General features: G+C 40.5%; 1 protein-coding gene across 6 annotated transcripts; it reads left to right on the top strand.

Annotated features, from left to right (window-relative positions):
- Positions 1–261: 261 nt before the first annotated feature.
- Positions 262–15,271, top strand: LOC133403627 (ADP-ribosylation factor-binding protein GGA1-like). Of its 6 annotated transcripts, none has more exons than XM_061678658.1 (17): positions 262–591; positions 1,054–1,138; positions 4,714–4,789; positions 4,873–4,971; positions 5,383–5,506; positions 6,968–7,068; positions 7,204–7,284; positions 8,565–8,702; positions 8,801–8,882; positions 8,982–9,092; positions 9,191–9,337; positions 9,578–9,621; positions 11,676–11,851; positions 13,174–13,385; positions 13,599–13,645; positions 14,057–14,167; positions 14,371–15,271. In XM_061678658.1, exons 1-17 carry the CDS (start codon positions 546–548, stop codon positions 14,482–14,484), a joined length of 1,794 nt encoding a protein of 597 aa, XP_061534642.1. In that variant the 5' UTR covers positions 262–545; the 3' UTR covers positions 14,485–15,271. The 6 variants fall into 6 exon arrangements, with proteins under 6 accessions (XP_061534642.1, XP_061534640.1, XP_061534641.1 ...); XM_061678656.1 differs by having other exon boundaries at positions 9,194–9,337; positions 13,476–13,645; XM_061678657.1 differs by having other exon boundaries at positions 8,565–8,627; positions 13,476–13,645.
- The last annotated feature ends 31 nt before the right edge of the window (positions 15,272–15,302 follow it).

The raw sequence follows: 15,302 nt of genomic DNA on the forward strand, positions 1-15,302 counted from the left end.
AAGGGAAAAAATAAAAACAGCACGTTGCTAGTTCCAAGCTTACCAGCATCAAAGTTCTTAAGAGCAGCCAACTTTGCTAGCAAGCTAGTAGCGTCCCAGACACTACCACTTGTTTCTTTAAAATCACGACTTTGTAGCAGAACTGTGGCGTGATCATGCAGTTCCAATCCAAGCATAGGGAAGTTTCCTCCCTGGTTGAGGTGTGGACCGCAACACGCTTTTTCTTTTTTTTTCTTTTTTCCTTTGGACGGTAGTGTCCCGCAGTGGTGGTTTACAGCGCTGAATGAAAAGTAAAGTCCATTGTTATCCCCACGTAACGTTGCTACAAATCGCCACAATCGACCGCAGAAGCTTGTCGCCGATGACAATTCATCCTCGCTTGCTTTAGCTGAAGCGTTGTTAACCATGTAACCTCCACAATGTCACGTTGTTGCTTGATTCCACGCCGCACCCCACTGGGGGCGCTACAAAGACGCCCATTGGACATTCGCGCGATAGTACAAAAACTACGCGAGACTTCACCTCTTGTTTAGAATTCCCAAAAGATGGCAGCGGCACCGCCAGAAGAGGAGAGCCTTCAGTCGCGTATCAGTAAGTCATTCAAATAACATGCATGTCTGTGAACATATTAAGATGATGTATAAACAATTTCTGGTCAATCGAGAAAGCAAGTGTCTTAAAAAGTGTGTTTGGGGATCAAAATAGTAGTGCGAAAGCTTTAATGTGTCACCTTTGCTGTATGGGTTCACGTTTTCCACGTTAGTTACATGCCAAAGGACGAGAACACAGTTCTACTTAAAATAGGCTGCAACGCAAACGCATTAGTCTTAATGCCAATTTAACACAAATAAAGCTCTATCTGCTTCAAACTAAATTTGCTGTCTAATTGTGCGTATTTGAGCAACTTTGACACTATTCAATAAATCATAAACTCTTCAGATTGCCATTTACAAAGTTGCAATTTAACTTTGAGCCTTTAAAATCACTGTCATATGAACAACATGGTTAGTTTGGCCTAGTATAACCTGAGAAATTAATCTGCCTAATATACAGACAAGGCCACCAACCCTCTGAATAAGGACACCGATTGGCACAATATCAAGGGGTTTTGTGACCTACTCGACAACGAACCTGAAGGGTGAGCCTTTTCACCATTTGCATTTGTCCACCATTTTCCAAGTAAGTAGTTAATCGCAAACTGTTGTGCACGATCTCTTAACAATTTCAACGTTTCTAAAAGTTTTACTTTGATAAAACATTTAATAATAATAACTTTATATAGCACCTCATGTTCACAAAGTGCTTTGCCGGACAGAGTAGTGATGGGATGATGTTACCTCAAGGAGTGTATTGACACACTACACAAACTGTGTCGGCACTGTATTGAAACTGTGTTGGTCACTCAATAGGGACCCCTGCAGTAGTTCTAAAATCATTGCAGGTAAACAAAATGAAAATAAGATGGAAAAGCTTACATGCTGCAAACCCAACATCAGCCTGTGAAATATTTAATCACTAGTCCTTTACTTAAAATATGAATTCATCATTGTATAATTTCATTTGTTCAATTTATTGAAAAAAGTTAATTGATCTGAAAACAATTCAAACCTATTACCAGAACAGAGTACAAACATATTTAATTAAAAAACTAACAGTAAGCAATGCCCAAAAGAGAAAAATATTTTTCTTATTTGGCGTCAAAAGATCCAAATTATTCCAGACTGGGAAAAACTTCTTGGAACGATCCATGAAGTCAGTGGAACAAGGTGAGGGCAAGCAAAAATCCAACGGCAACAGCAAAACTCCATCCAACAAATCTGGAACATGTCAATACAGCTTGTTTCCTTATAAACACAATTTGGCGCGGCACATCCAAATGACATACTTCCTGTATCGGTCACATGATTTTTTTTCTGAAAGCAATACACGCACCAATACTGGGTTTCGCTCTTGTGCGCTCGGCGCAATGCTGACGCACCGGTGTTGTTCGTCCCATCACTAGGACAAAGGTGTACACAGTACACATCAAACATCAGGATCATATGATATAGCATGTAAAACAAAAGCACACTTAAAACCATTGAGAAAGCCCCAGGTATTGCAATCCAACCCAACCCAACTGAGACCAACAAGGTTGATGTTAGGATGATAAAACTAGATGGATACATTTTAAAACACATAAACACAAAAGATAATATAAAGTCCATTAAAATAAAATACAATAAAAAATATTTTAAAAAATCAAATAAAAAAGGGGGGTGAAGACCACGTGACAATAAAAGCCAGAAAATGTTGCGCCATCGAGCAATTGATATCGGAAAGGCCTTTTACAGCAGCTAGGCTTCTAGGGTCCTCTAGTCTCAGTGGAAGGTACTGTATATCTGTATGTCGTTTGCATAGCAGTGAAAGGACACTTGCGGCGGTCGATGATTTGGCCATGGGGCAGCATATAAATTCAAATTCAAATCGGGACTAACACCGAAGCTCGCAGTACACCACAGGCAAGGGTAGCGGTGGATGAGCAATGGTTGCCTATGGTGACCGTAAAGGTTCGCTCAAAAATATAGGAATGAAACCAACTCAGTGCAGTGTCCCTGATCCCCACCCAGTGCCGAAGCCAGTCAATTCAAATATCGTGGTCAACTGTGTCAAAAGCTGTACTGAGATCCAACAGAATATGCATTAGACTTTACACCGATCTGATCGCCCTGATCGGTATTTTATGCTGATCGGGTTTGTCATAATTCGCCATTGAGCAGGTCCGCAAAAGACACTCTGATGCTGTCCATTTCTTCTGATCATCCTTGAGATGGTTCTACACCTTCATTGGAGTCCAGCAGTGTTTGATTGATACTGATTACCTGTCTATATAAGACCTTACAGCTCACAGTGCATGTCAGAGCAAATGAGAATCTTGAGGTTAAAGGAACTGCCTGAAGAGCTAAGAGACAGAATGGTGGCAAGGCACAGATCTGGCCAAACTTACAAAAAATGTCTGCTACACTTAAGGTTCCTAAGAGCACGGCGGCCTCCATAATCCTGAAATGGAAGATGTTTGTGACGATCCGAACTCTTCCAAGAGCTGGCCGTCCGGCCAAACTGAGCAATTGCGGTAGAAGAGACTTGGTGAGAGAGGTAAAGAAGAACCCAAAGAACACTGTGGCTGAGCTCCACAGATGTAGTCGGGAGATGGGAGAAAGGTCTAGAAAGTCAACCATCACTGCAGCCCTCCACCAGTCGGGGCTTTATGGCATAGTGGCCGACGGAAGCCTCTCTTCAGTGCAAGACACATGAAAGCCCGCATGGAGTTTGCTAAAAGGACTCCAAGATGGTGAGAATAAGATTCTCTGATCTGATGACACCAAGATATAAATTGTTGGCCTTAATTCTAAGTGGCATGTGTGGAGAAAACCAGGCACTGCTCATCACCTATCCAATATAGTCCTAACAGTGAAGCATGGTGGTGGCAGCATCATGCTGTGGGTGTGTTTTTCAGCTGCAGGGACAGGGAGACTAGTTGCAATATATGAACAAAATATGAATGCGGCCAAGTACAGGGATATCCTGGACGAAAGCCTTCTCCAGAGTGCTCAGAACCTCAGACTGGGCTCAAGGTTCACCTTAAAAAAGACAATGACCCTCAGCACACAGCTAAAATACCGAAGGAGTGGCTTTCAGAACAACTCCGTGACTATTTTTGAATGGCAGAGCTAGAGGCCTGACTTACACCCAATTGAGCTTTCATCTCTGGAAAGACCTGAAAAGAACTGGAGAGAAGACCTGACAGAACTGGAGAGGATCCCCAAATCCAGGTGTGAAAAACTTGTTGCATCATTCCCAACAAGACTCATGGCTGTATTAGCTCAAAAGGGTGCTTCTACTGAATACTGAGCAAAAAGTCTGAATACTTATGGCTGTGTGATATTTCAGTTTTCTTTTTTAATAAATCTGCAAAAATTTCAACAATTCAGTTGTTTTTCTGTCAATATGGGGTGCTGTGTGTACATTAATGTGGGAAAAAAATGAACTTAAATGATTTTAGCAAATGGCTGCAATGTAACAAAGAGTGAAAAATTTAAGGGGGTCTGAATACTTTCCGTACCCACTGTATACATACTGTGTTCGAGTGTGACGCGCCTAAACTTGTCGGACTTCTGTGTTGTAATTTCTCCTCTCATGATCGATGTAAAAAAACTGAGATCCACTGCCTAATCTTTATCTTCTACTCAAAAGCTGTGCTGATCTCAAATCCAAAGTGCTGCAATGCTGCCACCTCCAGGGATCTGTTCATCATTACAGCTGTTTACAAAGTTGATCTTCTCAGACAAGTTGGGCGAGATCCTCCTCTGCACCTACCCGTTGAAAAAAATTACAAACTTTACGTTGATAGACGATGGCAGTGAACGGTTTGAATCCAGTTGACGACGACAGATGTAGTGCTACAGATGTAGTCCTTCCCTCACACCCTGTGAGGGAAGGACAGGACGGGAGGGGAAGCATGCAGGACAGGGGTCATGGACCCAGCACTCAAAATCATTCAATCAAAATCATGTGCTCCAAAAGATCATCATAATGACACATGCCTAGTCTTTTCAGTTTTCCAATTTAGTACAGTCAAAACTGTACTAAATTGGATTTTACACCACAATTTCCCAAGTGGTATGTTTTTGGATTTATATTTTACATCGTTCTAACATTAAAAATAAAAATCAGCCCCCAGCTTGCAACCAGACTCCTGGCCCACAAAATCCAGTCTCCTCAGGAATGGGAGGCCATGCAAGCACTTCTGGTAAGGTCTTGACTATAGTATTGACTTTACCAACTTTTTAATTTCAACACAAACTGTACGAGTAGTTTTTTGTTGATTTCCAGGTTCTGGAATCCTGCATGAAGAATTGTGGGAAGCGGTTTCACAGTGAAGTTGGAAAGTTCCGCTTTCTCAATGAGCTCATAAAGGTGGTCTCACCCAAGGTAACAATTACTGCTGTTTATCACTTGAAATTAGTCTTACACAGTAAGTCAATGACAATAGCAATAGGAAAGTTGCACTGCCACTAAGATGCATATTACAGTGTTTCAGTTATTTTAGCAGGTAAAGATAACCTTTTTCTTTACATGAAACAGAAAGAAAACAGTTTTACTGTAGTTCTTATGTTTGAGTTGTGTAAAGACATACTTAGTGGTGAATTTTGTAGCCAATGATTTTCTTTCAATGCAAACTATGCTTGTACAAGCATGAAACACATGCTGTACAGCTGTCATTATGCAGCAAGTCTGTTGCTGAACTTTTCAACTGCAGTATTACATTGTTACCTTTGTTTGCATGTTTCAGGGAAAAAAAAATCTATAAAAAAAAAAAAATTATCCTAAATATCTCCATAGTACTTAGGTATTCGTGCTCCAGAGCCAGTGAAGATGAAGGTTCAAGAAATGATGTTCAGCTGGACAGTAACACTCCCAGATGAGACCAAGATAGCTGATGCCTATCAGATTTTGAAGAAACAAAGTGAGTCCGTCAGATGTTTGAGAACATCATTAGCCAAGTTGGAAATTTAGTTTTATCTTAACAGGATACCCAAGTGTTCAACGTGAGCCACGAGGCACTGTTTAGGTGGCTATATTTTCCGGTGTATGTTTTCATATTCGTTCTCCTTTTTGGTGCATGTTGAGCAACACGCATGAGACAAATGTTCTTAGTGATTGCTAATAATGCATCTCTTGACAGTGTAAGCAAGTAAGTCAATTTTATTTATATAGAACTTCTCACTGAGATGACTCATAAGATGCTTTACTTGGTTACACTGTAGTCACAAATTTACCTTGTATTTAATACAAGAAACAAAGCAATAAAGACCTGCTGGACCGCAGTGGCCTAAGTGGCAATAAAATGACACCAGATCCACCAAGTATAGATGAAAGTGTCAGTAAACACATGAAAGGGGCCAGAGGCATGGAATTTTTCAAAATGCTAGCAAGACTTTAATCTAGCCTAATTTCAGTCCCCAACCCCACCCCGCGTGTCTGCACAAAGCAGCGCCCCCATCTCACTCAACAAAAAAGAACCAGGAAGAGAGCCGTTCGTCGCGCTCGCCTGGCAACCTCAAGAGTGCTCCTCAGTTGACCAGGTGAGCCGCTGTAGGAACGAGGATGGGTCCCGTGTCCCGCTTGCCTGCAGCCGCTTCAGAATGCTCCACAAGCACACAATGTTAGACGAAATGTTACCAGTTTGATGTTGTATTTTTTGGAATGTGCAATCAATTAAAAACATAAGCAAGGTGATCAACTTACCCGATGACTGTGAGAACGGTGACTTGTGTGGTAGTTTTCCGAGCTCAGTCATGCAGCTGTGTATAGGACACCATCCACCGTTAGAGATGTTTACCCTTGATTTGAAGTAGAGAGCGGTCCATATTCCTTTTTTAACTTTTGATGCTAACCAGATTTAAATAATCCAGCCAAGAAACTACAATAGTCTCCTTTTGCACGAGGCTACTGTGTCCCTCCGTGAGGCTTGTGAGGATGACTGTGCATATGAGCAAAAGATTGACAGACTATTCGGTCATGCCTCCTGTCGAGATACTCACTGATTGCATCGTTCTCCTTTCACCAAGTCAGTTTTAAAATAATCATTAAAATAAATTAGAGGCATTAGATGGTGCCCGAGAAGGAAGATTTTTCAAAAGATCATTTTAATAATATTCTGTCAGGTTATAGAGACAGTTTTAACATATATGAAGAAGTTGTTTTTTTGAAACCTGTAAACACCAGCTTTAAATAAACACCGATAATGTATGTATAATGTCATAAGTAACAACTACAATCTGTAATGTCACAAGTACATTCCCGGATGGCTGCTCATGAAAGGTCAGCGGTGGCCCAGGTCTTTGTGCAGAGTTTAAACAGGATCCCTGCTGATGACAAAATGTTGATTCAACGATGGTTGATAAATGTCCCTGTTCTCTTCCAGGTATTGTCAATCAGGATACTATACTTGGCGATAACAACCCCTTCCCATCCGCTCCAACTAAAACCAAAAGCACCATCTTTGAGGATGAAGAGAAGTCTAAGGTATGTATAGCATGCCTGGTGATGAAAAACCAACCAGCGAGAATACTTTCATAGCCTCATCTAAACCTTTGACCATCTTACTCCTGGGAGTAGCGTTTAAAAAAACTGTCTTCCTCTTTCCCTTCCTTTTTGGAGACATTGTCTCGCTTATTGAACAGCACTCACCCTGAAGATCTAAGCACTGCAAACAAGCTCATTAAGGAGATGTTTCAGGAGGTGAGTCATTTGTTGCTTTATTACCTCATGTGGTGTACAGTATCAGGCCACACATGTATCTGCACAATCTTTGCAGACACCGTGAGCACCTGTTTATTACGATTGATTATTTTCCAGAAACACATTGCGTGATAGGTGACCTGCAATACAGAGAGACCTTTTAAAAATAAAATAAAATTGATTTACCCCATCTACACACTTTAAAAACATTTTAATGTGTTAAACACACTTAAACTTACCGAAACACACCTAAAGCATTTCTTCTTCCTGTTCTTACTCTCTAGCTGTCAAGAAATGGGAGACTAATGTATAACATCACTTTGAGGAAACTTGCTTGCACAGTTTCTTACTTCAAGCTGTTTGTCACTGACCAGTTGAGGTTTACTGTAGAACTGACATAAAACAGAAGAGAATTAAACCTTGTATATTTAAACCCCAAGGTGTTCAACCAAACCACATAATTTAATCTAACGCGTCCGCTATCTTAATGCTAACATACTGTATAATATGAAATGCCATAGATGGACTAATGGACATTAGCATAGATATTACGATAATCATAAACCTTCAAACGACTACTATTTTAACACGCACGGTGTAGCAACACATACAATACTCAGAGCTATATTCTCTCTGCTCTGTGGGAACAACAACTACAGTGCCACCAGAACGTTTTCATACCCCTTCACGTTTTCCACATTTTGCAATGTTACAGACTTATTCTCGAGCTGATTTGAGTATAGTTTTCTTTAAAAAAAACAAAAACTACATAAATTATCCCATAATGACAAAGTAAAAACACTTTTTCAGACATTTGTGTAGATTTATAAAACAATGTAAACATTCAAACATAGTAGGTGCATAAGTATTCATACCCTTTGTTATGAAACTCAAACTTAAAGCTCAGAGGCATCTAATTTCCATTGATAATTTTTGAGATGCTTCTAAAACTTGAATGGTGTCCACCTGTGGTAAATTCAGTTGATTGAACATCATTTGGAACGGCACCTGTCGATATAAGGTCTCATATTTGGCAGTGCATATCAGAGCATAAACCAAGTAATGAAGTCTAAGGAATTGTCTGCAGACCTCCGAGACTGGAATGTGTCAAGGCACAAATCTGGGGAAAGATACAAAAGAATTTCACTCTGCAATTATGTGGGGGAGTGAAAGCTGATCCGCAATGATAGTGGCGATTCAGTGTACTGTAACACCATGATGACCAAATTCAGTTTTGGAAGGGAGATTGCTCGGATACAGATACTCTTCCTTTTTTTTAGGACCGGAAGCGCAATGAGAAGGTTTCAAAGCGGATAAACACCATTCGGGAGGTAAAGGAGGGGGTGAGTCTGCTGAGTGAGCTGCTGGAGGGTCACAGCAAGGAGGGAAGCTCACAGAGCAATCAGGAGCTCATTAAGGTTACAAAGGCTGTGCACATCAATGCCTCAGCTGCAGATTGACACAGATGCTGCAGGTGAGCTCTTGGTTTCACTAAACATCTGTCCTGTCTTAACAGGATATTTACCAGCGCTGTGAAAAAATGAGACCTACACTATTCACATTAGCCAGTGATACAGAGGACAGTGATGAAGCCTTGGGTAAGGGAAATAAAATGGTGAGGGAATGAAACGGAAAGGGCTTTAATTTGGAGACTTTAGATGAAAAAACACTTGAGCTAATAGGTTTTGTGCATCCAGCGGATATCTTGCAGGCCAATGACAATTTGACAGCGGTGATTAACCTCTACAAGCAGCAGGTGAAGAGTGAGAAGGTGGCAAATGACTGTGAAAACACACCTTCCCACCCAGGTAGGTGCAAATGTGCGCTGTTCACTGCATCAATTTGCCAGATCCTACAAACCTTAGTCTTGAGAGTTCCTCATTTTGACTTTTTCTTTTAATCAAAGCAGGCAAGAGTAGCTCCGCCCTATTAGACTTGACAGGACTGAGTGCACCAACCAGAATGGCGCCATTCAACCCGCAACCCTCCAACCTAGAGACCCTGACTCAGAATATTGGCAGCAGCCTGCTGGATGATGAGCTCATGTCGCTGGGTAAGCACAAAAGTCTCAGCTAGCTTGTAAACCTCAAACTGAGGTACTGGCCTAAAAAAATCCGAAATGGGTTGAGTCAGCTTTGTTTGCACAGCAGTTTTGTCTTATTTCCATCGACCGGGACCTGCTGGTAACTAGGTGGCTGCGACCCAGAATGTTGAGTCAGTCCACACTGAACCTTTTTGTAATACAGCACCTTAAGTTGTTGTTCATTAACCTTCGTTGTTTCTGTTCTCCTAGGACTGAATATTGCAGAATCCTCTGAGTCTCAGAACACTTTTCAGGTGGGATATAATACAAGTTCACAAACAGCCAATATTTAAAAAATGTCACTTGAGCTGCCTGAGGCTATGTCCACAGAGGAGCTGTTAAAAAGAATGTTTAAAAAAATATTGACCATGAAAATGCATTTGCACACTGTCATATGCATGGCAATGCAGCAGATGATGCTCTAACCCATCTTATCATGCCAATCAGAGGCCTGAAGAAAGTATTTTCTGTAAAATACCATCAAATAATCAATCAGAAAAATAACCTCAAATAATCAATCATTTTGGGTAGATTGATTGAAGTGGAATTAACAGAGTTGTTCTGAAGCCAATCCTTCGTTGTTTTAGCTGTGTGCTTAGGGTCATTGTCTTGTTGGAAGGTGAACCTTCGGTCGGCCCAGTCTGAGGTCCTGAGCACTATGTAGAAGGTTTTCGTCCTTCAATTGGTTTTTCGTCCTTCAATTGCAACCAGTCTCCCTGTCTCTGCAGCTGAAAAACACCCCCACAGCACGATGCTGCCACCACCATACTTCACTGTTGGGACTGAATTGGACAGCTGATGAGTAGTGCCTGGTTTTCTCCACACATACCGCTTAGAATTAAGGCCAAAAAGTTATATCTTGATCTCATCAGACCAGAGAATCTTATTTTTCAACACCTTGTAGTCCTTCAGGTGTTTTTTTTTGTTGTTGTTGTTTTTTTTTTTAAGCAAACTCCATCTGGGCTTTTATGTGTCTTGCACTGAAGGGAGGCTTTCGTCGAGCCACTCTTCCATAAAGCCCCGACTGGTGGAGGGCTGTAGTGATGGTTGGGTTTCTAGAACTTTCTCTCATCTTACAACTGTATCTCTGGAGCTCAGCCACAGTGATCTTTGGGTTCTTCTTTACCTTTCTCACCAAGGCTCTTCCACCCGGATTGCTCAGTTTGGCCGGACGGCCAGCTCTGTGAAGGGTTCTGGTCGTCCCAAATGTCTTCCATTTAAGGATTATGGAGGCCACTGTGCTCTTAGGAACCCAAAGTGCAGTGTAACCTTGGCCAGATCTGTGCCTTGCCACAATTCTGTCTCTGAGCTCTTCAGGCAGTTCCTTTGTCCTCATGATTCTCATTTGGTTTCAACTAATGAGTGTAGAGTTGGCTAGAATCCGCGTGCTGAGTGACAGGAAATGCAAATGACCCGACTTAAAACTTTTTCCAACATTTTGGCCAATTTATTTTTTTTTTTTCCGCTTTGAATTGTGAATACCATGTTGAGAAAGGAGTGCTGTATTAGGGCAATGAGCTCAATTCAACTCACTTTTCAATAGGGAGCAGTTTGGCCAATAGTGAACAAATCATTTAGAAAAGAGGCTTCAAGCGGTTTAATGCCATTCAGTTTACTGTCAAACTGAACTAAAAAGAGAATTGCACATTGTGTATTTAAAACAACCCCAGCTTTGCTTGAGAAAAGTTCACTTAGCTTAATGCTAACAAACAATGCAAAATGCCATTGATATGCTAATGATTAGCATCGATAATTGCGGTTTTAGAAGCAACGGATGTTTGAACACAAACGGTGAAGTAACACATGTGGACAGATAATAAAAACATATTCACAGGCATAATCTATGATTTAAAAAAAAAATAAAAATTTAAAGGTCAGAGTGCTATTTTTCCTTATTAAAAACACAAACACTATTTTATTTTTGGGTGTGGGAGAGGCTGGAACGGCTTAATGGCATTTCCATTTATTTCAATGGAGAAAGATGATTTGAGATCTAAGTGTTTATCTCGTATCTCAAGGCACCACTGTGTGTGTGTGTGTATATATGTATATGTATATATGTGTATATATATATATGTATATATATACATACGTATGTATGTATGTATGTATATATATATATATATATATATATATATATATATATATATATATATATATATATATACACTTACCTTTTCATGCGTACATGGGTTGAATGAAAGTTAATGCTTCACAACAACCAAAATGTATGTTAATAATGTAGAAATTGCATACATTTTCCTTTATTCAGATACAAAATGTGTACCTTTTTGTTTGTTTGTCTCAGTCTTCTGCCATTCCAGAATTCCCTGCTCCATCCTTCTCAGCTGCAAGGCTGTGCTCGAGTGTCGTCCAAACTTCACAGGCTCGGCCAGTGGCACACAAAGGAATGAATGAGCTTGACCTGCTGGGGAAGACATTGTTACAGCAGTCCCTCCCCCCAAAGAACCAGCAGGTCAAATGGTGAGAACAATTTTAATGGGATTAGTGGTGTACCTCGTTGATGGTTTCCTGATAGAAGATTAGTAAAATTAATTATATGTAGGTTAGGATACTGCTGTGGCTCTTGCAATCAAGTATGCCCACTTCCAGCCTGGAGGACAGACCAAACTTCTGTTCTGCCATACACTTTGTCGACAAAATAAATGAGACTCATCTCTTAATCAGTGAAGTGTTGTCCTTCACCCTTAGCTCCAACATTGACGGAACAGTCCGTGACCCAGATAAGTGGAAGAAAATGGATGGATATAACAGCGATTAGGACTTAGGCCCACTCGTCCAATGTCAGTTATCTTTGTTCTTGTGTATCAACAAACCTTTCAATCGACACTCTAAATCTTAGCGAAAGTGGGAATCCTGTAAAAATATAAATAAAATATAGTCTCCCAATTGTACTTGTCCATTGTCCATCTAGTGTTTCTCAAGTCAGGCTTATTAAGGCATCAACATACGAGTCATTTACATATAATTTGATCAATCATGGTAAAGACATAGCCCACTTAATTTCCTTTTGAAAAATAAATTTTACTGATGAGTACTTTAATTATTGGCAGTTGTTATCCATCAAAAGTTAATAATTGTTTCGAAGAGAAAAAATATTTAAAAGTAATATTTTTCAAACTTTTAATGCCAAAGTGTCTACAGTTAGGTGTCCAAAATGACGTTTCAGGATTTGGAACAGGTTTTCTGAAGATGCCAATTACATTTTTGGATAAATAAAATTCTTCTCCTATTGCTTAACATGGCTTTCCCATGAAATCTAACACAAATACATCTTAGCGTTTTCAGAGGTTTTTTTTTTTTAATTCTTTTACAAATGGCCCTTCTTTGTGCCCCAAGCTATATTTGCCGTTAATGCCACAGAGAGCCTCGTTATGTTCTTGCAATACACCAGAGGGATCTGTGAGCTGAAGTGCCTGGATGAGGCAGCCAGCATTGCTGCTTCAGCATGGGAGACATTTACCCATATAAAACCAAGATGGCATAAAAAAAATGATAATTTAGAATTATACATGTATACATGGCGGCATGGTGGTCGACTGGTTAGAGCGTCTGCCTCACAGTTCTGAGGACCTGGGTTCAATCCCCGCCTCCTGCCCGATGATAGCTGGGATAGGCTCCAGCACGCCCGTGACCCTAGTGAGGAGCAGTGGCTCAGATAATGGATGGATGGATGGACATGTATACATACATACTAGTGTGTAATCCGTTAATGATAAAATTATATGAAAGTGACCCATATCATCAATCTTTCTTTCTCCTATTTGCCCAATGATGACATGCAGGGGTAAACTCCCGCCTCCGTCCAGAGCCAGCTTACGAGAGCTTCAAACCAAGGCCAACTGTAACTCTGGACCTAGTGCAGCTCCTGCAGCTTCATCAGTCCATGAACAACTTGACATTCTCCTCTTCAATCCTCCAAGCTTGTTGCCATCTTCTAGCTCCTGTGACATCTCCTTAGCTGATGTTACAGTGCCTCTGGAATTAATCCATCCAAGTAAGTCGACTCTTATTACCCCCGACACCCGCCCAGAACATGTTTTGTATTTATAACTATTTGGTTATATTATTGTTGTATTTATTTTAGGCAGCTTGCTACCAGTGACTGTATATAACAAACACAGCCTGCGGGTCTTGTTAACTTTCGCACGAGACTGTCCCCCGTCACGGCCAGATGTGCTGGTGGTGATTATCTCCATGTTGTCCTCAGCACCCACTCCTGTCACTGACATCCACTTTCAGGCAGCTGTACCCAAGGTAGGTTCATGCTTGTGCTTTTCATACTGGTCAAAGACTTGCTTGAATTACAAACCCAAGAGCGGGAGGACAATAGAATACAGTGAGCACTCGCGCAGAAGCTGCTGTCAGCCACAGCTCTCACCAACACTCATGTAGACATCACAGACGCCCCACTAGGCACATGCTTGTACAGCCCATACATTGCACAGTATTTTCTATACATTTTGTGTTAAAAAAATGTTTAACAAGTTGAAGAGTGTTTGAATAAATTCAAAGCGTCTGATCGGATAAAACCATTTTTTAAAGAAAACCTTTTTATGGTCTATATATCACGGATTTTCAGCAACTGCGGGTGAGTCTGGAACATACTGTATCTATCCCCTAAAATAGAGGAGGTTCACTCTAACATGAAAATGTGTCAATACCTAGATCATGAAAGTGAAACTGCAGCCACCTTCTAGTACTGAGCTTCCAGCATTCAGTCCCATCCTGCCTCAGCGTGTCATCACACAGATTCTGCTGCTGGCTAATCCTCACAAGGTTTGCTTCTGTCATCCACACTGTAGTAGAATTTAAGAAATCCTTAGTAGAAAGTGCAGGTATTTCTGAGAGTATATGTAACTGAGATCAAATCCAAGTGCTATATCAAAAATATCTTCCTGCAAAAACATAATCCTCAATTTTGATACACTAAGTTATTTAGTTGTGAATTAATAATAGACTGACAGTGTGTCATGTTTCAGGAAAAGGTGTGTCTGCGGTACAAGTTAACCTTCATTCAGGGAGACAACTCTTACGATGAATCGGGTGATGTGGATCAGTTCCCCCCTCCAAACGCCTGGGGAAATCTTATGTGAGAAGGTCTACCTTCGTTTCTTCTGATGTGCCACTTCCTTTAAGTTTTGGTTTAAGTAGTACCCAATTGCCGTTTGAGGCAAAAGGAGCTTTTCTACCTGCTGCCTTCCTGATAGGGTCGTCCATGTTCTTGTGCTTTCCAGTGACCTTTCTCCAGCTAGCTGCCACATTGAAACTAAATAATCAATTCCATCCAGAGTTGTTTTGAAAAAGTTGATCTTTTTCTAAAAAATGTTTACCTTTGGCTTATAAACACACTGTTGAAAAATCCTTGAGATAATGGGAATTTCATTTAAAAGAGATGGTCTGTTCCTATTTGTATTTATAAAACAAACTGAAGCATGTGACTTTTGGTAGGGAAGCCTACCTTTTTTGTTGTTAAAGAAAGTGTCATATTCTCGTGAGTGTTTTAAGCACAAATGAATTTACACAACAACACACTTAGGCACTTATTTTTGCTTACTGTTAAATAAAATTGGTTATGCCATTCCTTGTCCAGTACATTTTTGATGAATAAAAGTCAAATTTACGTGCATGTGTGTATCTAAGATGTGACAATTATTTTTATTTCTTCACTAGTCCACATTATGACAGCAAAAACAAAGAAGATTCTGTCATGAATACATACGCCAGTTTGTCTAATTCCCTCATGAGTCAGCATGCACAAGACCAGCTAAATAGAATCCAGCCACCATATACATGGGACACTCCACTTCCCCCTGCACAGTTACATAAGAGCCGATCAATATAAGAGCTGAATCAAAGACGATAATGCTCCCTTAATACACTGCCGATGTATTCTATACTATGTTTGAGATTG

The sequence above is a fragment of the Phycodurus eques genome, chromosome 6 (assembly GCF_024500275.1).
Source record: "Phycodurus eques isolate BA_2022a chromosome 6, UOR_Pequ_1.1, whole genome shotgun sequence".
Classification (NCBI taxonomy): Eukaryota; Metazoa; Chordata; class Actinopteri; order Syngnathiformes; family Syngnathidae; genus Phycodurus; species Phycodurus eques.